The sequence below is a fragment of the Uloborus diversus genome, chromosome 10 (assembly GCF_026930045.1).
Source record: "Uloborus diversus isolate 005 chromosome 10, Udiv.v.3.1, whole genome shotgun sequence".
Lineage (NCBI taxonomy): Eukaryota > Metazoa > Arthropoda > Arachnida > Araneae > Uloboridae > Uloborus > Uloborus diversus.
This window is the reverse complement of record NC_072740.1, coordinates 10,640,916-10,666,028: the sequence shown is the minus strand read 5'-3', so window position 1 is coordinate 10,666,028 and position 25,113 is coordinate 10,640,916. Positions and strand designations below refer to the sequence as shown.

The following is a 25,113-nucleotide window of genomic DNA, read 5'->3' as shown; positions in this document are numbered from 1 at the left end:
TAGAAGAAGACAGAAAATCAACTCGATGAAAGATGTACTCAAAGCAATTCAGAAGAAACATTTTTTGGATGAAGATTCTCTGGAAACTCTGCTTAGGACTGTCAGCCCAGGTTTAGAACTAATGAAGAATGAAGTAGCAAAATGTAGTGGAGAGCCAACACAGAAGAAGTACTCCAAAGAGCTTCGTTCATTTGCCCTTACTTTACATTTTTTCTCACCATGTGCATATGAATGAGGAACTTTTCACTCTTGTTTACCACACACTAGAATAATATCTAAATGGTATGCAAAAGTAGATGCATCACCAGGCTTCTTTGAGGAATTTATTAATGCTTTAGAAGAACAGATGAAAGTTAATAATGAACTCATATTTTCCTTAACATATGGTGAAATGTCTATCCGGAAACATGTTGAATTTGATGGTCACTCATTTCATGGGTATGTTGATATAGGTACTTTTCTGCAGCATGACCTTTCAGATGATGACTCCTTGCCCCTTGCTAAGGAAGTATTATTGTTAATGGTTGTTGCTGTTAATGCCCATTTTAAACTCCCAGTGGGGTATTTCCTTACTGATGGATTATCAGCTAAAGTGAAGAAAAATCTTTTGCTTCAGTGCTTCAAAATCTTACATTCTGTAAAAGTGAATGTTGTGTCTGTAACGTTTGATGAAATGTCAACAAATTTTAGCACTGTGTCACATTTAGGGTGCAGTTTTGAGCCTGGATCTTTAACACTATATTTTAAGCATCCTGAAACAGGCAAAAATGTTTATGCATTTCTTGACCCTGATCACATGCTAAAATTAGTGCAGAATACTTTGGGGGACAAGGGAAGCCTTGTTGATGGGGACAATAATATTGTTGACTGGAAATATGTGAAACACTTGAATGATGTTCAGGAAGATGAGGGGTTGAATCTTGGTAATAAGTTGAGACCAGCTCATATTAATTATGTTAAACAGAAAATGAAGGTAAGGTTGGTAGCCCAAAACATTCAGCAAATCTGTTGCAGATGCTATAGATTTCTGCAATAAAGAATTGGATTTTGAAGAGTTCAGTGTTTCTGAAGCAACCATTAAATTTATCAATATTTTTAATGATTTATTTGATATTTTAAACTCTCACAATACTTCACAATTTCGGCTCAAAAAACCTGTTTCTTCTGTCAATTTTGAAATGATAAACAACAGTTTGGAATACATCAAAAACTATATCTTAGGTTTAAAAAATGCTAAAAATGGCTGTAAGCTTCTCGAAAGCAACAGAAAAACTGGTTTTCTTGGCGTTTTAGTATGTATTTAAAGTCTACAGCAATTGTACAACTCTCTTGTTCATGTAAAACAAACCTTAAAATATATTCCCATGTGCAAATTCAGCCAGGATCATTTAGAGCTGTTCTTCCTTTGAGTAAGGTCACAAGGAGAGCGCTGTTATAATCCAACATCACGTCAATTTAAAGCTGCATATAAAAAATTAATGATAATTTCTGATATAAAAAGTACTACAAGAGGAAATTCTTTTCCACTTGCAAGTGTAACTATTCTTTCAATTTCAAGTTCTCAAGCACCCCAGGGGATAATAAATGCTACATCCGCTAGGAGTCGTCTAGTGGATGAGGAAGAAGAGTCTCTCCCAAATGAGCCTTTAGATCATGATTACATATTTGATCCTGCATCCTTAACCAAATTTTCTGAGCATATAGTCTATTACATAGCAGGGTTTGTTTCGAAAAAGCTGTCTCACGAGTGGCATCGCGTTTGCGAGCGATGGATATTTGACAGGTGTCGACCTCTCCAGATAAGCAGACATCCTGGTGAGCTATACGCTAGAGCACTGAGGGGCGGTATATGCATTCTTTGGTATATGCATGTGGAATGGTTGACATAGATACAAGATTATTTCATACACCTGTATCGCATCCCCGAACCCCGAACCAACTGAAGTTGTCAACTCATCAACGTTATCTTGCACAGATTTGGCAAAAGAAATAGCTTTCTATTTCTTTGTTGTAAGACTAGGGGTGGAGGAAGGAATGCATTTCTAGTTTATTCTGGTTAATTCTCAGAATTCTAAAGAAAGGGTAGGAATATTATATACAAAAGAGAACACGTGACTTATCAGCTTCTCTGATGCTCAGGTCAAGACAGAACACTACTTGCAAAATTATTTGTGATTTGATATTTGGAGAAACAAGTAGCCATTTTTCGTTTGTGTGCATTTCAATATATATGAAATTGAATTCATTTCAAGTAAAAGAAAAAAGCAATTGCATTATATAAAGGTTTCCAACACAGAGTTCGGTGTGAAAAGGAAAACGGTTGCATAATGTGGGTTTGCATCAAAGATAAAGAAGAAAGATGCTGTGGAATGATTTCCACTCGCGACAAAATTGTTGTGAGTGAAAGCCAGCACAAGTGCAAGCCCGATTTTGCAGAAATTCAAGTCAAGAAAAAAATGGAGAAGGCTAAAAAAAGGGCACGTGAAGAAGACACCACGTTACCAACAATTTTCAAGCAGAAAATTAAAGAGTTAATGCAAGGTAGATCTGAAATAATTCGCAAGATACCTTTGTATTCATCAGCAAAACATTCAATATGTAGAACACGATGGCGATATCACGGAGTACAGAAAGATCCGCCAACTGCATCCGAAATCCATCTAACACCTGAAATGCTGCATATATTATCATCAGATCAAGAAAACGTTTTGTTGGCTGACAATACTGTTAATGGAGAAAGAATTTTAATTTTCGCCACTCAGAAAGGAAGAGAAGCATTAATACAATATCCATCATGTTTCATGGATGGAACATTTAAAAACTGCCCAAAGCAGTTCCATCAAATTTATACAGTTCACGTGGACATGAACAGCACAGATGAAACAACAAACGTTATTGCAATTGTTTTTGCATTATTACCGAACAAATCAAAAAGAACCTACAACAGGTTTTTTAAATTAATCATATAAAGAGTCCCACGCTGTAAGCTCAAAAATATTATGAAGGATTCTGAAGATGCTGCAATAACTTCTGCCCGATAATGCTTTCTATCTGCAAATATCAAAGGCTACAATTATCATTTTAATCTGTGCATTTACAGAAAAGTTCAAGAACTTGGGCTTGCAACTGATTACATTCACAATAAAGAGATAAAACTTCATGTCCGAATGTGCGCAGCATTGACTCACATCCCTGAAGATGAAATTGACAAAGGTTGATTGTTAATTCAAGAGACAACACCGCAAGATGATTTTTTACAGCATTTTTATGGTTACTTTGTAATACAATGGTTAGAGAAAGAAATATGGAACTGTTTTGAAACCTATCATAGGACAAATAATGATGTTGAAGGGTGGAATTTTAGATTAAATTATAATGTGCACACTAAGCGTTTGAGCTTCTGGAATTTACTTAAGAGCTTGAAAGAAGAGGCCATTTATAATGACTACCTTAGTGACCAAATAAGCTTAGGTTTACATTCGAAGAAAAGAAAGCCTCAGTACATTAAAATTGATAACAGAATAAGAAAAGCTCGTCAGACTTATAAAACTGACAAGGATTTGCGCCACTATTTAGAAGTTCTTGCTTTCATACAGAAGTTAGAATAAGAAATCTGAACACATGCTCTGTTTTACTATTTCAATTAATTTTTTTTTCTCATGCAAGAGTAGAAATGTCTTAACTTAAAAATGAAGAAAACAAAGAGAAAAGAGCAAAATAAAGATCAAAAGAAAAAAAATCAAATAAAAATTTAAAAAAAATTTAAAAAAAAAGAGAGAGAGGGGAACCAACAAAAAATGTAAAAAAAAAAAAAGGTAAAATTTTTAAACACGCCAGCAGTAATGCTGCCAGTCCTAAGCCTGGAAAAAGTGTGAAGGGATATTTCCACTCAAAGAAAGAAATTTGGCCCAGAACTGAATCGTACTACTTTACTGTTAACCAACTAATGGTGGAAAGGAAATGTATATGTACAGCAATAAATAAATTATTTCAAGATACTTTTGAAAGGTATATTTTAAATTCAAGCACTTTTTCCCTATGTTTCCCTGAGAGAAAGCCGTTAAACACAGCCGTTAACACAGAGAAAGACGTTAAATAGAGCATCATTAACAGAGATCCAACTGGAATGTTCGTTGCAATAGGGAAGTTGCAACCTATTAAATGTTCATATTTTGGCTATTGGATATTGGTAATTGACCCTCAAAACTAAAAAATTCACCATCGCCGAATTTTAAAACACCGTGGTTGATTTTTAAGGAATTTTTAAAAATCCACACGCAAAAGTGCGCGCTTCTGAAACGTCACGAAACTACGAAACAGGGCGCGAATGGGCAGCCTTCCGCCGAAGATCCCTTGTTTTCGCTAGGGACATTTTGAGCGCGCTGATATTTATATTTTTTAGAAATTCAATAATCCTTTTGAACACACTATGGAGACCGGATTCGTTAAAGCACAATCTAAATAATCTTCCTCATGTAACATCAATGATGATATTCGAATATTTCCGAGAGGATGAGAGATTTAATGTTCCAGAAACGCGAGGAGTTAAATGCGAGGAGAAAGTCTTTTACGTTTCGTCTTTGAAGTCGAATGCGTGACCTCCGCTTCTCCCCTATCGGAAGAGGGGATGACGTCACTTCCTATGCCATTTGACGTCACAAGAGCTTGAACTTTAAAAATTAATTAAAAAAAACTACTTATCGTATCGCAAAATTTTTTTCACCTATGATGTTCATACATGTTACTTTATCATATAAAAATAAAATTGAAAAATCGAAAACTTCCCTATTCTCTTTGCGTGGACAATAAAATTTCTCGCAAGTTCCCATTCCTTGTTTTTTCAAAGGAACATTGGGGCAATATTCGGTTAGTAACAATGTTATAATTTTCTTTTCGAGCAGAAACATTTTTATTAGTTTCATATCTGAATTTCAATATTTAGCCACGAGCACAACTTTCTTTCTCTTTTCATCATTTTCCCTTTATTTTCATGTACTTTTTTTCCCTAATTATTTGATTTGTTTACTTCAACACCAAAAGTTTTTGAGACAAATTTTGTTTGAACCCATGCCACACTTGTCAATCAAGAGTAAGACAAAATTAAATTAAAAAAAAAAGATGTTTCGAGAGAAAAAATGCTGTTTCTAATAGATAAGTGGCTCAAAAATAAGAAATTACAGGTAAAAGAAAAACCAATCAACACGCATTTTTCCATCTCTAATCATCAGTTTCAATTTACTAATGAGAAATTCCATAGGAAATAGTCAAAATTTTTAACTAATTTTTCCCCCCACAAATTTGTTATCAATGGAAAGATGATTGTTTAAAGTGTATGGGGGTTGGAGGGTTTTTTAATTCTAAGGACTATTTTTTATGAGCTTGGTTCACGCTAAAAAGTATGAACTAAGATAAGCAAATGATTTTTTTTTTCATTAAAACACTGAAAAATTGCAGTTTATCTGAAGATCTTTATATTTATGGTAATTCCAAAGCAGCCAATAAAATTTAAATTTTAAATTGAGAGAAAAAGAAATATGCGGTGTACAGCTTTTTACGAAGAGCTTTTACTATACCGGCTCTATTTCTTCTCCCAAGTTTCAATTAATTTATTTTGACTGCTTTAGAATTACTCTAAATATAAAGATATTAAGAGCAACTGATTTTTTAGCGTTTTAATCCAGAAACGATATACTTAATTTATTTCATACTTGTTAGCGCCCATTAAGTTTATAGAAATAAGTCTTTAAAATTAAAAAAACATTTTTTTATATTTCATTTTAAAGTTTTTACTTCCTTTTACAAAAAAAGGAAGTATTGTATTCGCGAAAAAATTTTCACTGAAAAATCAGCCTTAATTTCCATTTTTCTCGACCCCAAAGGAATGTTGAGTTTTTTTTTTCGATCCGACCACATGTGGATATATGCCTAGAAACGTACAGACACCCCAAATATTCATTTTTACGACTCCCGAGTTAATTACAGCGAATTTTCTCGTGACGTCTGTATGTACATATGTAAATGCGTATGTGTGTATGTATCTCGCATAACTCAAAAACGGTACGTCCTAGAAAGTTGAAATTTGGTACGTAGACTCCTAGTGCGATCTAGTTGTGCACCTTCCGTTTTGGTAAAGGGGTCTTTTGCCCGTTTTTGGTGGGAAATAATTGTTAATTTCGATTTAAACTCAAGTGGTGTTATAATTTGTCGAACACTTGGCGATATATCGCCAGTCTTTTGGTCGCCAAGTTTTGTTGCCAACTTGGTGACAAATTTAGCGATTTTTTTTTAAAATTTGGTTTCAATTTGGCCATTGTTGGTGATATTTAGAGAGTAAACAATTGAATCACATTAAAATTGCCAAAGATGGGGAAATGATATGGTTTTAAAATTTATTTCAGGTGAAAAATTTTTTGAAAGTTCAAACTTCACTCATGATATAATTTAGTCACCTCAACCATACTTTAGCATTTTATTTATATCTTTTACTCTTGATTTGTGATAAAAAAGTTTTCGGGTATACATGAGGCAGTTATCGGGGGGCGGGGGGGGGACTAAAATACTGTTTCAAAAAGAGCCATTTAGGGTTGTGGGCATTCAACCCTAACACGTTTTGTTTATTCACACGATGAAGGTAGGTCAGCCTAAGTGTAGGATCTTAGTCTATTGACAATACTGTTTTTAAAAGACTGCAATCAAAATTAAAAATTTATTATATGAGATATTATGCTATTTTTCAAATGTAATAATTCCTAATATTCACTTTTGCGAGCACTGTTATACCTAGATATGTGTGCATTAGGTTTTCTTTTGCTCCTCTCACTTTCAAACTGAATTAAACTCTTTAAAATATATTATAGAGTTACATTCTTTTACAAAAAAGGAAGTATTGTATTCGCGAAAAAATTTTCAAACAAAATTCGACCTTGATTTCCATTTTGCTCACCCCCGAATGAATGTTGAGTTTTTTTTTCGACTCGACCACACGTGGATAAGTGCCTAAGAACGTATAGACACACGAAATATCCATTTTAACGATTCCCGAGTTAGTTACAGCGAGTTTTCTCGTGACGTGTGTATGTATATGTGTTTGTGCGTATGTATGTCGAATATCTCAAGAACGGTTTGTCCTAGTAAGTTGAAATTTGGTACGTAGACTCCTAGTGGGGTCTAGTTGTGCACCTCCCCTTTTGGTTGCATTCGGTTGTTTTTAAGGGTGCCTTTTGCCCCTTTTTTGGGGGAAATCATTGTTAATTTCGATGTAAACTCAAGTGGTGTTACAATTTGGCTGACATTTGGCGATATATTGCCAGTCTTTTAGTCGCCAAGTTTTGTCGCCAACTTGGCGACAAATTTGGCGATTTCTTTTAAAAATCTAGTTTTAATTTGGTCACTGTTGGTGATATTTAGAGAGTAAACTATTGAATCACATTAAAATTACCAATAATGGGAAAATGACATTAATTTGGAGTAAAAGGAAGTCATGTGAGGCACACATCAGCTCGTTAAACATTACATCGCAATATTCAAGTTTTAAATCATTATCTATTTCCCCTAGCATTACTTAAAATAGTTTTAAATATAAATTTATATTAATGAACAATCTAGTTTAGTCTTTTTCTACTTTAATTTAAGTTTCAATTGAGTTGTACAACTGTGCTTTTGTTTTCCCAGTTTTTGCCACTATCCTGGCAAAAATAACCCTTTGTTGGCAGGACAACCAACCTTATCAAAAATTTAAATTATTTTTTTTTCCAGATTTCATTTAGATTTTCAAGCTATTTAATCTTGACAGAAGGTAGTCAAATAATATAGAAAATTATCAAGACTTTTCTTTTTTCTCTAAAGAAATAATGCGTTTTTTCTCCTAAGTAGGGAAATTGATATCCGAGGGAAAGTAGTTGAGGAAGGCAGAAAAACAATCTGTAAATGTCTAGTCTTTTTAGACCATCATCTTTGCATTTATTTTCCTGTCCCAAATACAAATTGTAAATTTATTTTTTTTTCAGAAAAAAAAAATCTTTGAAGCATTCGTTTAAGCAAGTTAAATATTACATTTATTTTAAGCTAAAAGTCAAATAAAACCAAAACTACATTTTTATCAAAGCATGTTTAATATATTTTGTTGATTTGCTGAGGGGAAAAATAAAAAACAACCTAAGTTGTCTGTAAAAATTCCATTTTTTGTTCTCTTGTACTGGCAAAAAATCTGTTTTTGCTTTATGGGGAAAACCGTGGGTTTTTAAACTGGTGACAAAATACTTGCCAACCCTGGCAACAAAACTTGAATAACTTATTTCTTGTTCGAAATATCTCTACGAGGACCATAGAAAAATGGGGATAGGGCATCCTATTCTCTCTCTCTTTTTAATGGTTCAAAATGATGTAAACACCTATGCAGATAGTGAAAGGCATATTGGTCAATGCTCAATTCATTTACAGGGGTGTGATGTTTTAGGCATACATTTGCACTTTATTTCTAGAATTTTAAACTTAGGCTTTTATTGTGATGTACAAATCACAATGTTTTAAGTGCAAGAAAATTTTCTATAAATTTGCTACTTCATATTATGATAGATAATGATGATTCATCATATTTTAACTGTCACAATTAAAAACAAAAGTTTAAAATTCCAGAAATAAAGTGCATAAAAATGTCCCATTTGTGCAAATAGCTTAAACAATACATAAATCTTGAACTACATGGCAGATTTTTTTTTTTTTTTTGAACTAAACTTATTGAAGATAGCTCTTGAAGAAAATGTAATAGAAAAACTATTTAAATTTATTTTTCTTTCTTTTTTTTTTTTGGCTATTTTAAGGGTATTTTTTGAGAAATTAAAATTTTTGTCATACATTTGTTTTACTTTCAATGTATCAATATTTATTGTGTATAATAAAGACATTTTCTGTACTTGGTACATTCTCTAGTTCTTTCAAACTATGTTCAAAATTTAAGACTAAAAGCATCCACATTTTTAAGTATAATTTATTTGTTACATGTTTATACTCGAATTCTAACTAAGCACTGTTTTAGACATACTTTTTCATTAATTAAGAGCATTTAAGCTTCTGAAATTGTGTGGTAATCCGGGGAAATAAATAACTACTCTACATTATAAAAATGCATTCACTAACAACAAAAATAAATAAAAAAAGGAAAGCAAAAAAAAAAAAAAAAAACCCGAAATATATGGCCTTTTACATTGTTGTTTGTGATAAATAAAGCATATTTTTTGCTCCGACAATAAAAATTATGAAAGTGCCGCACATTTATTTCTTTCTGAACGTTTTCCCTTTCGCTCTACATAGAATACCATTGCTTTTCTTTGGTAGACTTTTCCCCTTCTCCTCTCCTTTACCCGCCTCTGTCCGCGGCGACAAGTGCGCGCTGCAGATATAAGGCTTTGGGCGTCCCCTCCCCTTTCTTCTATCCTTGATTAGATTCAAGTATTGCAATATTAGTTTTAAAAAAATCTTACAACTCAAAATACTGTTAACATTAAAGTTACAACTATCATTCGGCTTTACTATTACAATACAATGTAAAAACTAAGTTTCCTAAACAAAATTTGGCTCGGGCCTTTTTGGAATTAAGAGTTTCCGATACTACCCTTCCCTAAGTAACAGTATAACTAATCATTACTATCAGGCAAAAATAAATGAAACTGGTATATTTTCATTGCATTGTCCTTATGTACACTGCAAGAGTGCTGCAAAGTATTACCTAAGTTTCATAATTAATAAGTCTAATTTCTGTTTTTATTAATGCCACTTAGGATACTCAAGCCCTGCGAGTATGGATTTAAAGCAAAAATTAGTATCACTTGAGGAAGTGAGACCCCCAAACAGGGGGAGTCCTTTTTTAGCCTCATGAAATGGCTGCATCGCTTCCCCGATTTAGGCATAGTAGTAACTTTTTTTAATTAAAAAAAATATTTTCCTCAGCCTCAGAGTACAGTTTAGTACACTAGCTAAACTTATTGGACCCTTTTCCGAAGTCTCTAACTATGTTATTTAGAAGAGCTTTAAATAAATAATTTTATTGGTTCGTTATCGATAACTTCAAAGGTAGTTAGTTATACAACAGATTGGCCAAACTAAATGCAGCCAAGAAAATATCCTATATTTTCCGGGCCTCTATAAGTTTCGCTGACAAAATCCTTCTTTACAAATGCACTTTTTTTTTCTTTCACCTTTCCGCTGGAGCATTTTGAATAACTGATTAATTAGAGGGATTTTCTGTTTCTTAGCTAATATTTACTTTTTATAGCAATTATTAGTAGGGCACTCTGTTTGTCAGTGGCGGCAATTCGGCTTATAAATGGACGGGGGCGGGGGCAGAAAAAAAAAAGACAAAATAAAGTCATGGGACTTTTAGCGGCAGCAAAAAAATGAAAAAGACAAAAGTATAAAATTTTGTTATGGTTGGTTTTAAGAGTATTGAAGCAGATAAGAAGTGGAAATTGACGTAAGTCTAACAATCTAACTCACGTTTTTCTTAAGATTTTGAGGAATTTTGTACACAATAACTTGCCCCGAAGAAACAGTTTGACATGAATTAGGTTTACATTATTTAACCCGAAGTATTTCGAGATGTTGCAAACACTTGGTAATAATTTCATTAAACCAGTAAGGCTTATCTAAGTAAAACAAATGATTTACTAATATCTAAACAATGAATACATGAACTAAAAGCTATTGCTTGTGCTAAATAATGTTTCGTAAACAGATATTCAAAGCAAAACAAATAATTATGTTCTGAATGTTATTAATTAAATATTACCATTTTAAAATAATGTTAAGCGCCTGTTCTTTCGCCTGGAATAGACTTCTACACAATGATCCAAGTTGATTTCTGTTTTTTCTATTGCCAACATTCCCAAGTGTCACAACCGTTCTTACTGCATAGCATCTCTCAAGTAGTTTTTTACTCTTTTCAAAACACTGAAGGATCGTTTTCCGGATTACCCTAATAAATAACTTTTTATTTATTTTGGCAATTCTGTTTTTTTTTTACTTCCTTTTACAAAAAAGGAAGTATTGTATTCGCGAAAACATTTTCACTAAAAAATCGGCCTTAATTTCCATTTTTCTCACCCCCGAATGAATGTTGAGTTTTTTTTCCGACCCGAACACACGTGGATATATGCCTAGGAACGTACACACACCCGAAAAATCCATTTTGACGACCCTCCAGTTAATTACAACGAATTTTCTCGTGACGTCCGCATGTACGTATGTATGTGCGTATGTGTGTATGTATTTCGCATAACTGAAAAACGGTATGTCCTAGAAAGTTGAAATTTGTTACGTAGACTCCTAGTGGGGTCTAGTTCGCCACCTTCTTTTTTGGTTGCAAGCGGATGTTCCTAAAGGGGTCTTTTGCCCCTTTTTGGGGGAAATCATTGTTAACTTCGATGTAAATTCAAGTTGCGTTATAATTTGTCGGACACTTGGCGATATGTCGCCAGTCTTTTGGTTGCCGAAGTTTTGTTGCCAACTTGGCGAATTTTTTTTTAGACTTGGTTTCAATTTGGCCACTGTTGGTGATATTTAGAGAGTAAACAATTGAATTACATTAAAATTGCCAATAATGGGGGAAATGACATTAAATTGGAGTAAAAGGAAGTCATGTGATGCACACATCAGCTCGTTTTTTTTACAACTTCTAGTTTTAATTCTAATATTGGGAAATAAAATTAATTAATTAACCATAAAAAGGGAGAGGGGGGATTGCCTCTCTTGTCCCCCCCCCTTCCCGAATCCCCGCCACTGCTGCTTGTGTAGTAGGATTTGTTTTCTTAACGTGAAAGTCCTTTTTAAAAATCAGAAGCTTACCTGTTCCCCAGTTAGATGAGGATAGTTTCTAATGCACTTATCAAGACCGAATCTTTCTCCTTGTTTTCGGAATTTTGTATCAATACATAAGTCCCCTGCCATATTCCTTATCTGTGAAAAATAAAAATAAATAAATAAATAAACCGTCATGGGAAGTGCTCTAGGCAATGAGCAAAATGGATATGAAATAAACCATTGTCTAAGGATGATATATTAAAATATTTGTGAAATTTCAGTATAAAAATTTAATTTTCTGACTTACATATTTATAGCATTATAAAGGAAATACCAAATTATTATATTTTTAATCTTTGGTCAGGTATAATATTACAAAAGAGTAATTGTGCTTTCTTTCTTTTCTTTCTTTTTTTTTTTTTTTTTGCTTCCTGACTTCTCCTATTTTAAAATCCAAACTGATTGAGTGCTTATTTATTTTCCCTAATCAAAGTACATTGGTAATCGCCGTATCATCACAATTAAAAAAACTAACATCACCTGAGGTGTTTAATCATTTTATGAAACAGAAAGCAATATCTTTCATTACTAGAATTCAATGTGTGCGCTAGGGTGGAGCTAAAAATATGAGAAATTTTTTGTTTCCAATTTTATGTCTCACTCTTTTATTTGGTTCCACTTACCATAAAAATGCTACATGGAACGTTTGAACAGTACTAAAATATTAAGAGGTAGCTCAAAGTTTGGAAAATGTAGTGAAAAGTACGATTTCTCTAAATCTAACAAATGCGTTTGAAATTATCGCATTAATTTTTTAAGCATTTTTTAATTAGTTAAGCATAGTTTTTAAGCATTATTATACACATTGACTGTTTATTTGAAATTAAAAATTTATTGTCTTTGCAAAAACTAAAACTTTTGTCTGTGCTAGCACTTTGACTTTCAATAGCTTGTAATAGGAATTGCTGCTGGTTTTCATCACGGGTAAACCCACTGTTTTCCATGAAAGCAATTTCGCACTTGGTATGATCATTTACTACTTCTGAGGCTTTAATTATATCCATTATTTTATACAATTATTTTTAGTATGGTTTTGCTGCTGTAGATTTTTGAGGTTAAGATTACTTTTAATAATCTTACCTCCCCCTTCGCATAATCAGGAGGCTCAATAGGAGGATACTTTTTCGGTTGGTCAAAAGCCACGTTTTCCATGAACCATCTGAAAGATTTGCAGTTCAGTTTTTTTCTCAAGTTCTTTTGCTCAGTTAAACTCCCGGCATCAAGATTTCTGTAATGAGGCTTTCTCATATACAAATATTCTTTGTATTCATCCATCCAAACTTCTGCAACTCTCTTATAATTCTGAAAAGAACCATTCCTTGTTAAAAGAAAAAAAATTCATATGATTCACACACTTTTGAAATAAAAGATGATATCCTTGTGTATAAGAGTTCGAAAATAGGTATGTAGCATTATATTCCTGCCTTTTCTTCGTTCTTTTTAAATGTGTTGAATGTATTAGCGTCACTGAATAAAGTTTAAAATTGAAAATCTAGCAAAAACATTTATTGGTGAGTTAATTCAAAATCATCTGACCATGTTGCAGTCAAGGAGAACGACTCTATACCTTAGAATTAGTGATGCCCAACCTTTTTTTACCCGCGGGACTAGGACCGTGCCTCATATTAAAATGATTGTCTCGGGCAGAGTATATATAAAATTTTAAAATTGTTCTACTTAGCAAGGAAAAGCATGGAAAAGAAAAGAAAATTACGAACCAAGAATTGTTATCATTACTAGAGGCTAATTTTACTAAAGCGAAGTTTGAACCTGTGTTTCAGAAACAGATATTTGAGTATTTGTCTCTAAATTTTCCATTTTGTGACAAATTGGGATTTTCGTTTTGTCAAGTTAAACAAATCAACGGCCACGACCACATTGGTCAGCTTCGCGGACCAGATGTGGCCCGCGGGTCGTAGGCTGGGCACCACTGTTTTTGATCATAAACAATTTAGCTCAAACTATATTACCAAAGAAGTGCGTGGTTCAACACGTGGGGATTGTGTGGCAATGTGAGATAGTTACGATAACTTACCCTTTTCATAATGAGCAAATTGGATATTTGCTTTGAAAATTATAGTATCATACAGAAAGAACAATGTATTTTTATTATAAAATTTGCATTTAAACATTATTTTTATTTTTTACAGTAAATTTGTACCTTCAAAAACCAAGTGGAAAAAATTTCACTTGTTTTTAAAGTGAAAAATAATTTTTTTTCTAATGAAATATTTTCGACTAGATTATTAAAAATATTTATGATTAAATGAACTAGTAAATAAAAGAAAGAATGAATAAATGAATAGATGATGAAACAATAAAAGTACAAATAAGAAAATTATTTGTTTAATATGTGAGACTGAAGAAACTATCGAATAAAATAGTGAATGAATAAGAAAATAAGTGAATGATAGAATAAATACTGGAGTTATTAAACGAGGGAATGTAAATTAATTAATTAATCAATGAATACATAAATAAATTATTGAGTAAGTTGACAAAATGAAATATTTCACTTTGCCTCGCAGTCACTTGATTAAATGTATAAAAAACCTAAAAATAAGTTTAATCTATACGTATAAAAATGGCTTTATGTGTGTGAACGTTCTTTTTACAAATGCAGTTTAGGTTGGAACTTTGCAAAATTTGGTAGTTTGGCCCTTTGATGCTCAAGAATTCACAAACAGGTGGTGGGGTTTCTTACACAAATGCTCAGTTTACGTGGGATCTATGCAAAATTTTTCGCAGAGGTTCATTTAGTATTCAGAAACTCACACAGGTGGGTTTTCGCCAGAAAATATATGAAACAGAATGTTTACGCCTGTTAGGAACACTGACTGAATTTTTGGAATCCGAAAAAGGCCAAGAAGGTCCAAATTTAAATCTTAAATAATAAAATTGCTCTTTTCTACAGGCTAACGGGAAATTTTACACTATGTTTTTCTTTTATTTAAGCCTGTTTGTAGAACATACGTCATTTGACACGACTTTTATTTTCTAGGTAGACCATACAAAGCCGGGCAACGCAGATAGTATTAAATAAATACTGCAACGAATATTAGCAGGTCTCAGTAAATATTCAAAATGTATATAAACATGAACTTTATCATTTTATAATAACAAAAATAATTTTTGACATACAAGAAAATATTGCAATATGATTAACAATTTTTGAAAACTGCTAGTATTAAATATGCTTTGATCTTCAGAGGTAACTTTTTCTTGACTGAAGTAGACTACATAAGTTACAACACAGATCAAATATTAGCTGATAATTGGCATTAAAAGTAGACTAAATATTCAGCCATTTGACTTTGTCCCGCTATTTCACTTAGCCCCACATTCTCTTACAATCTATACTAATATTATAAAGAGAGAGGGCGGATTTTTGTGTGTTTATATGTTCAAGGTAATCCTATTGAAACCTATTGCACCTATTTCAAAAATTCCTTCACTATATGAAAGGTGCTTTCTTACTGAATAACATAGGCTATAATTCGAAAATAATCCGATAAATAGTTCTTTTTTTATTCCAATTTAGGCCCTAATTTCACGTAAATTGCCTATTATTGGCTATTAAAGGGGTGAAAAATTACTTGCACATATTAATATTATGTATCGTTGAAAAGGGTAGAATTTTCCGCGTTCTAAACAATTTGTTTCAATGCTCTAACTTAATTACGGCGGGAGTAATTTGCGTTTCTAGCTGGAACTTTTTTAGGCTTAGCTGAAATTTAGGCACTACTTTCTTTATTAAATCTATCAATAAAAAGTAAAGGAATTGACCCACAGTTTCCTTTTTGACACCATTGGAAAAAGCGACATTTTTTACTCCAGATCTCTCTCGACCTGGTCGAAAAAATTAGCTTCTATCTTGAAAGGAAAAAAAAGTTACAAGTGTTTTTAAATCAATTTCGAAATATGTCATTTTGATTCAAGTTGTCAACCATTTCATTTTCGCGTTTCCACGGTTACTCTTTTTGAATCCATTGTGTATTTCCATATTTTGCATTTAATTTCTCAAACGTATTTTATTTCATGTTTCCATAGTTACGCTTTTGAAATCCATCTTTCGCATTTTAATTTCTTAAAAGTATTTTAATATCTGTCGTCATTGTTTGGAAGGGTAATTTTGCATGGTGTATTTTTTTTTTCTTTTATTTAAGCCTGATTGTTGAATATATGTCACTTGACGCAATTTTTTAATCTCAAGGTAGACCGCGCAAAGCCGGGCAACACAGCTCTTAATATATAAAGATTTGAAAGCTATACTGTTGATGTGATTTTATACCTTTTTGTTTGTTTGGCGAAACATTTATTATTGCCAAAGAAAAAACATCCGCTTCACTCGCAAAAGGGCTGGGGTCCGGTAGCTTGGTGCGTTAGGCGCTAAGCAGTTCAGTTTAGGATTATTGTTTTGGCGATTTGTTTTGGAAGAAAATAAACTTTTGATTTGTTTTAATCCGAGTGAAATGTAAGAACATTTTCTTTTTTTTTTTCTGACGACGATTTTTGAATGTTCAACGGGATGTTTTATTTTTTCGTTAGACGGATCGATTATGATAGCGTGGTTGCTGGGCAAGTTTCGCGATAATCAATAGAGCTACGGAATTATTTTTACATATGAAAGATATCATTTGATGTTTTTTTTTTTTTTTTTGTTTATTTGGCGAAATATTTTAAATTGCAGTAAAAACCCGCTTTACTCGCTAAACAGTTTTAAAGCAACTGCAAATATAATTTAATGATTTGACGAAAAGTTTTGAATTCCAAAGAAACTTAAATAGTTTTTTTTTTTTTTTTTGGAAAGGTGTGTACGCATTTTATACAAAGAAAAATGACCATTTCACATTAGAGGGGGCGTCAATTTTTTTCATTCAACGGACTTCCATTAAATTTTTAGCACGGGCATCGCTGTGCGGGTACTGCTAGTATTTTATATTTTAGTATATTTCATTTAAAAAGAAGCTAGTTTAACTTGATTAAAGACCAGCTGATGTATACTTAAAATGTGTTCAGATGAACTCTGTATTTCGTCAAATGAAGTTACATCTTTTATTAGCCAAAAAAAAAAAAAAAAAAGGTCAAATTGATTCATAATTAAAAATTCTGAAATTAGAATCCTAGTTCGGATTTTAAAGTTTTGTTCCCAAATTGCAATAATAAGAATGACAATATCTTACCCTTCCCACAAAATCACCTATTCCAGGATTTGAAAATGGAGCAAATTTTCTGTAGATATGTCCGACTCTGGAGCAAGGCACATCAAACATTTGTCCTCCACACTGCCAGATTTTGAAGGATAGCTCATACTGCTCACCACCCCACACATCCAACCCTTCGTCGTACCCTCCAAGTTGCCAGAAAAAGGATTTGTCTATTGCAAACAAGCCTCCTGCCATGACTGGACTCCTAGAATAAAACAACAAGTTTGAAATGATTTTTATTACACAATTAAACGTTTGTGAAGATTTTATCTACTGTCATATCATTAACTTTATTCAGGGTTATAAAAAACTTAATAAAAACGGTGACAAATGAATTTTGAGACATTTAACATTTAAGTAAATTTCCTTTTAAATATAACTCTGCTGCTCGTTGTTCAGGCGTTTAGATGTAAACTGTTTTTAGCACAAAAACAATAATGTTTTTACAGGGGTGCCCATCCCCCCTAGAGCATTGGTGCACTCCCCCCAATACCACGGGGACCCCCAAAAACGATAGCCCCCCAAGTTAAATCCCCCTGAAAACACCCCCCTAAAAATTGAATGTCGCAATCTGCATCATGACACCCCTCCTCCTTTTGGCTTTTAGATGTGTTAAGTTAGTAACAATGGGAATACTAAAAATAAAAAATTAAAATTAACAATTTATATGAAGCACATTCAACTAGCACCCGTTAGCATTTACTTAATTTAATGTTATCAAACATAAATGACAAGCCTTCAGAATACAGTCGAACTCGGTTATAACGATCGCAAAGGGACCGCAATATTTGCTCGTTATAACCGAGTGCTCTTAAAAAACGAGTTCATGAAAAAAATCGTAAAAATTCATCACAGTTGCTTTTTTTTTCTTCTTTTTAATCACTACAGTACCAAAGAAGTTGGTTACTTTGCTTTGAACTGTCTGAATGTCTCCTGTGTCATTGTTTTTGAGAAATGCACATTATACAATTTTTAAATGTTTCTTTACTCCACAAATTAAAAAAAAGTGCTGTCATCTCTTGTTCTGCGGACTTATGATTCATTACTAACTTTGGTTGACTAAGGAATGTTATGGAAAATTTACCAAAAAAAGGGTAAGCTGAGCTGGAAGCAATAGAAATTTTATGAATAAAAAAATATTGCTCGCTTTAAGCGGGATTTGCTCGTTAAAAGCGAGTTATGCTCCCATAGACTTAACATTGTACGAACCAAGTATTTTTAATTTCCTTGGTAAATTCGGATTCTAGTTAAATAAGTGCTCGTTATAAGCGAGTTCGACAAAAAGACACAAAATATTTTTGTTTAATTAAAAACTGAAATTTAAAATCATTTTAAAGTGCATTATCATACTCCGTATGAAGCTTATAAGTCTGAAGTCTGATAAGAATTTTCGTTATGTATCCAGTAATCAGAACCACGGTTAATAAAAATAAATCACCATTCAAAAGTAAATAAATAAATAAATAAATAAGTATCGGATTTTCAAACATTTGAATCAGTTTTTTTAATATTTAAATTGTTTTTTTATTTAATTAGAATTCTTGAAGTTTAAATGTATATAAGTAACATTTGATACTAACAAATTAAACTATTCAAGTTAGATGTCTAAATCAGATTTTTTTTTTTTTATTTATAATGAATAGTAAATACGACTAAAGTTGTCCAGATAGGATAATTTTAGCCACATTAATGAATTTTCCCACATCTGGCAACCATGAACTGCAGGTGCAATCTGAGTTTGACAAAAACGTACTAAAATATAAAATCCCTTATCCAAATGAGTATATTTCCCAGACATTTTTTAAGAGTCAAAATAAACGTTTCCCCCTTTTCTAAAAAAATAAATAAATTCATTTAAAAATAATATATAGTTATATCAATTGCGTATCTAGCATGGGTGACAACTAGGGCGGTAATCTGGGAGGTCACCCCCCCCCACCCCCCACAAAAAAAAAAAAAAAAAGGTTTCATATTATATGCAAACAGGAAAAAAAGGAATTCATACAATTTTCAGAAATAAATACATTTTTCTTGTTACGACATTTTAAATGGGATAATGAACAAAAATATAAATAAAAACTATAAATTGATGGCTAAGGTGTGATTCTTCGTAACTCAATATTAAAGAGTATAAGTATCGAGGTATCACATCTTAGCCATCGAAATGCTTCTCAAATAACTTACACTAGACGCAAGCGTGCAGACCGTCGATAAGTAAAGAAAGTAAGATGGTGTATCAAAGTGATAGCCCCTTAATTATTTCAAACATATCTCGAGCACAGGTGCATTGAAAATATGAACCCAATCCTAAGTAGTATTCACTCCATGATGTGGGGTGGAAAAGAGGGGGCCGTGAGTTTTCCCCGGGAAATTATCAAATTTAAAAAATTGTATCAAAAATGCATTTTAGCTTCATATTTTTCAAAAACTTGCAATGCCACTTTGGGTGTCCCACCCCACGGGTGACACCCGGGACGGGCCGGTCCCCCTGCCCCCTAACGATGCAACTGATTATATTAACAGTGGAAATAAAGAACAAAAATTACATGGAGCATTGAATTATTTTCCTCAAATAATGATTTTTTTTTTTTTTGAAAAAATAACCCTTAAATAAAATGAATATCAAAAAAAAAAAAGAAAAGAAAAAAACCTGCCTCCTTACTTTTGAATCTTTTAATGAAATTAATTAAAGACTGAAAAGAAGACTTTTTTTTTTTGAATTCTTGACTTATTACTATGCATTTTTCGTTTCACTCTTTTGATTTAATTGAAGTTGAAAGGATTGTATGATAAGTATATTTTTAAATGAATAATTAAATAGCTTAATTTCTAGCAGATAGATATCCAATCTAATTTATTATGCTTAATTTCATTGAAAAGAAACATCTTGTTTTGTATCCTTTGCAAGATCTTTTCTTTTTAATTTCATTGCTATAATGATTTTTTAACCTTCAGTTTCAATTTACTTCATTTAACAACAATATGAATAATTATTTTTTCTTCTGGTGAGATCGTTTATAACTAATATTTGTTTGTATATGATTTTTTTCTAATAAAAATACTCTGAATTTCATGCCCATCAAATTCATTCTTCTGAACTTTTAAAATTTTATGCTAAAAAAATCATGATTTGATTCAATGATTTTTTAAATAAAAATCAACAGATTTAAGTCATGATTTAAATCTTAATATAAATCAGGTTCATTTAAATCGCTCAACCCTGACCAGAACATGCTCAAAAACTTCAAAATTCGACAGTGAGAAGAGTTATAAATTTGGAGGGAAAAAAAAAATTCTTAGTCACATAATTGCTGTACAATATAAACTGACACAGTACAGTTTACAAATCCTTCAATGTAATTGTTAGATTCGTATGTGTTAAATATTACAGAGTTTTTTGTTGACATATATGGTGCTTGTCCTGCATTTTTAAATCGTGTTCATATTTGCCTCAGGTTTTTCCACATGTACCCCCTATAGGGGTACAGGTGAAACAATTCACGTGTAAACAATTAAAGACATCTTTTTAAGTACCCTAAAGTTTAGAAATGTTTTTAAAAAATATCTGAAAAAACTCCATGACCAAGAAAAAACTATTCAATCAGGAGTACATTTTTGCTTTGAGAAATTAGTAATATTGTTTTAAAAATAATGGAATGAAAAATATTGTTCCCCATGTGCCTCCATTTTCCCTATATACATACACTGAAAAATATACTTAATAATATACTTCATAATACTTTAACTCAAAATTTAATTCTTTTTTTTTTTTGCATTAATATTTTGACTTCGATTTTTGCGTGTGAAATTTTGAGGAATATTCGCAATTGGAGGAGATTGGGACGATAAATTGCATTATAAATAATTCACATATCGAAGAGGACAAGATCCCCAACAGTTGTTTCTAAGAAAGATCTCAGTGGGCCACCATACAAATGGAAATTATTATGCAGGAGACCAGTTCTTTATTCAACGCACTATTGTTAAAACATCATTGAAAAGTTAGGCATGCAGTTCATTGAGGTGATAATTTGTCGTCTTTATGTCAAATAAAACTGTTTAATAAATGGCACAAAGATTCTCGTCTATCATTAAACCTCTTAAGTATTCATTAATGTGTGCTAGGAAAGGTAACAAAATAAGGCAATCAAAAGTAATTTTTTTCTTCTCATTTATTAATTAGTGTTTGATTTGACGCGAATTAGTTAGCTCTTTTCGAAGGCTATTTCAAACATCAGCACGATCATTTAGGGCTTCTATGAAAATTGGGTTTATAAACTATGAACAGAGCATGTGCAGTTACAATAAAAACCGTAACTGAAGGAACATTTTTTAGTTTAAAAATGAAGCACGTAGTTGTTTCTGTAAGCTCGACAAATAACGTGTATTTTCTAATATTTCAGCTATTTTAATCTCTTTTTATCCATGTTGCGCTATAGATAATGGTTCTAATTCAGTACACGGAAGTACTGCGTGAAAGAAGGAGCTGATCTGGAAGCATTTAGAGACGCAGTTTATTCCTTCACGTTTATCAGTAAAAAGCAACATAAATGGAGTAACTTTTTTAGCTGAGCCTCTTTCAGATCGGAAAAAGAGCATTTCGTCAGCTGCAAAATGAAATTTTGATAGCATTACAACGTTGGAAAGGTTTTCTTTTTTAGGCTGAAGTTTCGAAAATTGTTCTTTTACAAGAATGAAGACTGATGGAACAGGCTGAAAATTTTATGCGGAACAGGAAGAGTTTTGATGAGATTTAAGACTTTTTTTGTTTTATACTTTGAAATTACTGAAAAACGTTAGAGGAAAGTGTTGAAAGTTATTTTCCTTTGCTTTGAAGAAATCCCCAATTTTTTTTCGTCAAGGAGAATTTATCGGTAAAACATGAAATTCTCTTGCTCTGTGCTCAGTTTTGATCCTGGGTTTTGCTGTGCTCATTTCGAAACTTGTAAAAAAGATGTTAAATGTAAAATAAAAATAAAATGAAGAGAGTTTCGGAATATAGTTTCTGAAAGAGACATAGGCTGCTCTAAAGAGATTTTTTAAGACAGAAAACGTTCAATGCTGTAATTTTTACGAGAAAAGTATTCTTGAGTCACTAATTAACACCAACAAATTATTCTTTTGTCCAAAGTGCCCCTATGAGGTGTTGTACTTTACTGCAGCAAAAGCAAATGTAAAAGAAAATTACTCGAAAATATTAAAAGAAAAACCTGCTAGCTAAAGACTTTCTTTTATTTGAAGATCGTTATATTATCGCTATTAAATATAGAAAAATGCTACGATATCTATGTTTCAAATGATTTTTCGTGTAATTTCATAAGGCTCTCAATTGCAGTTGCTATATAAAGCGGGACTAAAAAAGTAAAACATTAAAGAGAGGGTGATGTTCACAGCGATCTCACTAGGTAAGCATCAACATTCACGATCTAGTATCACGATACTAGAACTAGCAAAAAAGAATCAATTATTCCTGAAAAAAGACAAAATGAATATTATTGTAAAACATATTTATATGAAAACTATCCCAAATCAATCATCAAATCAAGTTTTTTTTTTGTCCCCGAAAACACTTCAACAACAGTAACTGCTTACTATTCTAAGATAGATAATTAAAAAAAAATGACAATGAAGCTGTCAAATCTCATGAAACGGACAGTACTATAAATAAGAATTAGTATTTTAATGTAAAAAAATCAACTCAAATACAGCACAAAATTGCAATGAATATTTATTCACTGGTTTCAGGTTTTCAAAGAACCCGGTCCTTAGTGGAAGAATATTTTTATATGAGGTTTCCGATGCAATACTTTTAAATATTTACAGCTTATATTAATCCGCTAAGCGGAGCACTTCAGCGGCAATTTAAGAATTGGAGACAGACTTCAACAACATCCAATGTCAGAATTGCATTAAAATGCCGTTTTAAACAGCCTTTGAAGATTTTTTGAAAATCTTATGAGTTGTCCTGTTTTCAAAAATTCTTTCCTATCACATTTAAATGGTCATTTCTACAATTTTATGAGAAAATTCCCAGACGCAATTAGTTTAGCGTCTATACAGTAAAAATTTCCTAAAACCGCATGAAATTTTAAAATAAACTTAACATTTAGTTTATCAAAAGTAGAAACGAAAGAGCACAATTTATCCTAACTTCATAAGTCTAGGTCTTGTCGCTTTCCTGTGAGTCACAAACGACAGGCACGTCACAAACAAACTTATTATTTTATCATTAAAAAAAAAGAAAAAAAAAAGCTGAATTGAAAACGTGATATAAAAAAAAGCAAGCATTTATAAGAAGATAGTCATTTAATTTTTTTCCCTCTATGTCCGACGAGAACTGCTTTTTTCCCTTCTAATAGGAAAATAAAATCGATTTCAGATAAATGTCAACATTGAATTTAAATTACTTAAACAAGTAATTAACTTTACAATACAAAAAAAAAGAGCTTGTATATCATTGAAAAATCAAGCTGAATTCTTTCAGTTCGTATGAGCTAATCTTACGTAACATATTTCGTAACGATAAATATTTAATCTAACAATACAAAGAAATATGAAGAATAAAACTTCAGCTGACGATCACTTCGTTTTGATTCGTTCACTTTCTTTTATTGAATATAATTTTTTCCCCGAGGAAGGAAAGAAAAATTGAAAGTGCAGCAATTTTATTCTTTTTTCTATTTCAGTTAAAAGTTGTAGTGTTCTTTTGTTTTTATGAGCGTTTTTTAGAGAAAATCGCAGTACCATTTTGCGATACAAAGTAAAATTTGCGTCGTAGTTCTTTTTGAATACGAATTTATCTTTTAATTCAAAGTACATGAAACTAGTGCTTTCTGAAGCACTTTAATGAAAGTGTTTTTCAGATTATTTATGTTTTTAAATGTGATAACGATTAGTTTAAAGAATGGCTTAATTTGTAGTATATTTAAAGTTTTTATTGTACAGATTTTATCATAGAGCCCATTTATGACTGTTAATGTAGTCAATTATTTCATTTTTTTTTGCCACATTATCAAAAAAAAAAAATGTATTACTCTGATGAATGGTAATGGTAATGGACCCCTGACCAATGGTAAATATGTTAGCCTGTTCAATTGCCAAAAAAAAAAAAAAGAGTTTATTCACATACAGTGTAAGTATGATTAACCTTTCGTGATAAAAAAAAATTAAAAAATGTTAATAAATAGAAGGCTTACTAAATAGTATATAGGGAAATAGTAATAGGAAATTATAGGAACGAAGTCGTTTATTGATTTCTTTAAACAAAGTAACTAAATCTTAAAACATCAAATTTGTTTACAAATAGTTAAAATTAAACAATTTAATTTTAAAGTTATAACATTGCTTTTGATATTTGTTATTAGATTTAAATTAGCAGTCCTTCAATAAAACTTATACATTTGCGTTTTGAAATGTTTCTTCATATTCCATCTAAATCCCCTCGCAATTTTTCCTTTTCCTCTGCTATTCGGACCGAGTCATCTTAACTGACCGTTTGCCAATTTTCCATTAACAACAATGTCGAACAATAACTTTCTCCTCAATGGATCTCAGTTCATGGGTACTATCTCCATACTAATCTAGAGCATGAAGAGTAAGCGATTAAAAGAAGGAATCCTAAGTAAAACTGCCAATCCAAGTTTTTATAGTAAAACTGCAAAAATAGGCTTTATCGAAGGATTTCTTACACTAAAATTTGTCACAAGAGTAGCATCACAATATCAGATAATGCCAACCATTTTTTTAAAGCAATGATTCTCCCAATTCCATTTTTTGCATATCCCTCAAATATATACAAGGTGATCTAAAAGTAATCCCTCTTATATACGAAGCTGTAGCGCAACCAGAAAATAATCCATCTTGAAAATTTCACCAACTGATAGGGTTACTCGGAAATTTTTTGAAATTGTATTACTAAGAACGCAGTTTTAGACGGTTTCTGGTGATGTTACGGGGAGTAAAGGTTGAGGGGGGGGGGAGAGCTTCTGCGGACATTTTCAAAAATTTAAGTCTTAATGTTTTGATGTTAGAGTAAGGAATGGTACTTTTTGGG

The 25,113-nt window shown here is 31.9% G+C and overlaps 1 protein-coding gene across 1 annotated transcript in view; it reads right to left on the bottom strand.

Moving 5' to 3' along the window:
* Positions 1 to 25,113, bottom strand: part of LOC129231344 (putative polypeptide N-acetylgalactosaminyltransferase 10) — a 53,286-nt gene that overhangs the window by 11,065 nt on the left and 17,108 nt on the right. Inside the window, exons 6-8 of the mRNA XM_054865635.1 lie at positions 17,037 to 17,265; positions 12,934 to 13,155; positions 11,839 to 11,949 (exon numbers count right to left, since the gene is read on the bottom strand). Of these exons, the coding sequence (XP_054721610.1) occupies positions 11,839 to 11,949; positions 12,934 to 13,155; positions 17,037 to 17,265 (562 nt within the window). The remainder of the gene's footprint in view (positions 1 to 11,838; positions 11,950 to 12,933; positions 13,156 to 17,036; positions 17,266 to 25,113) is intronic.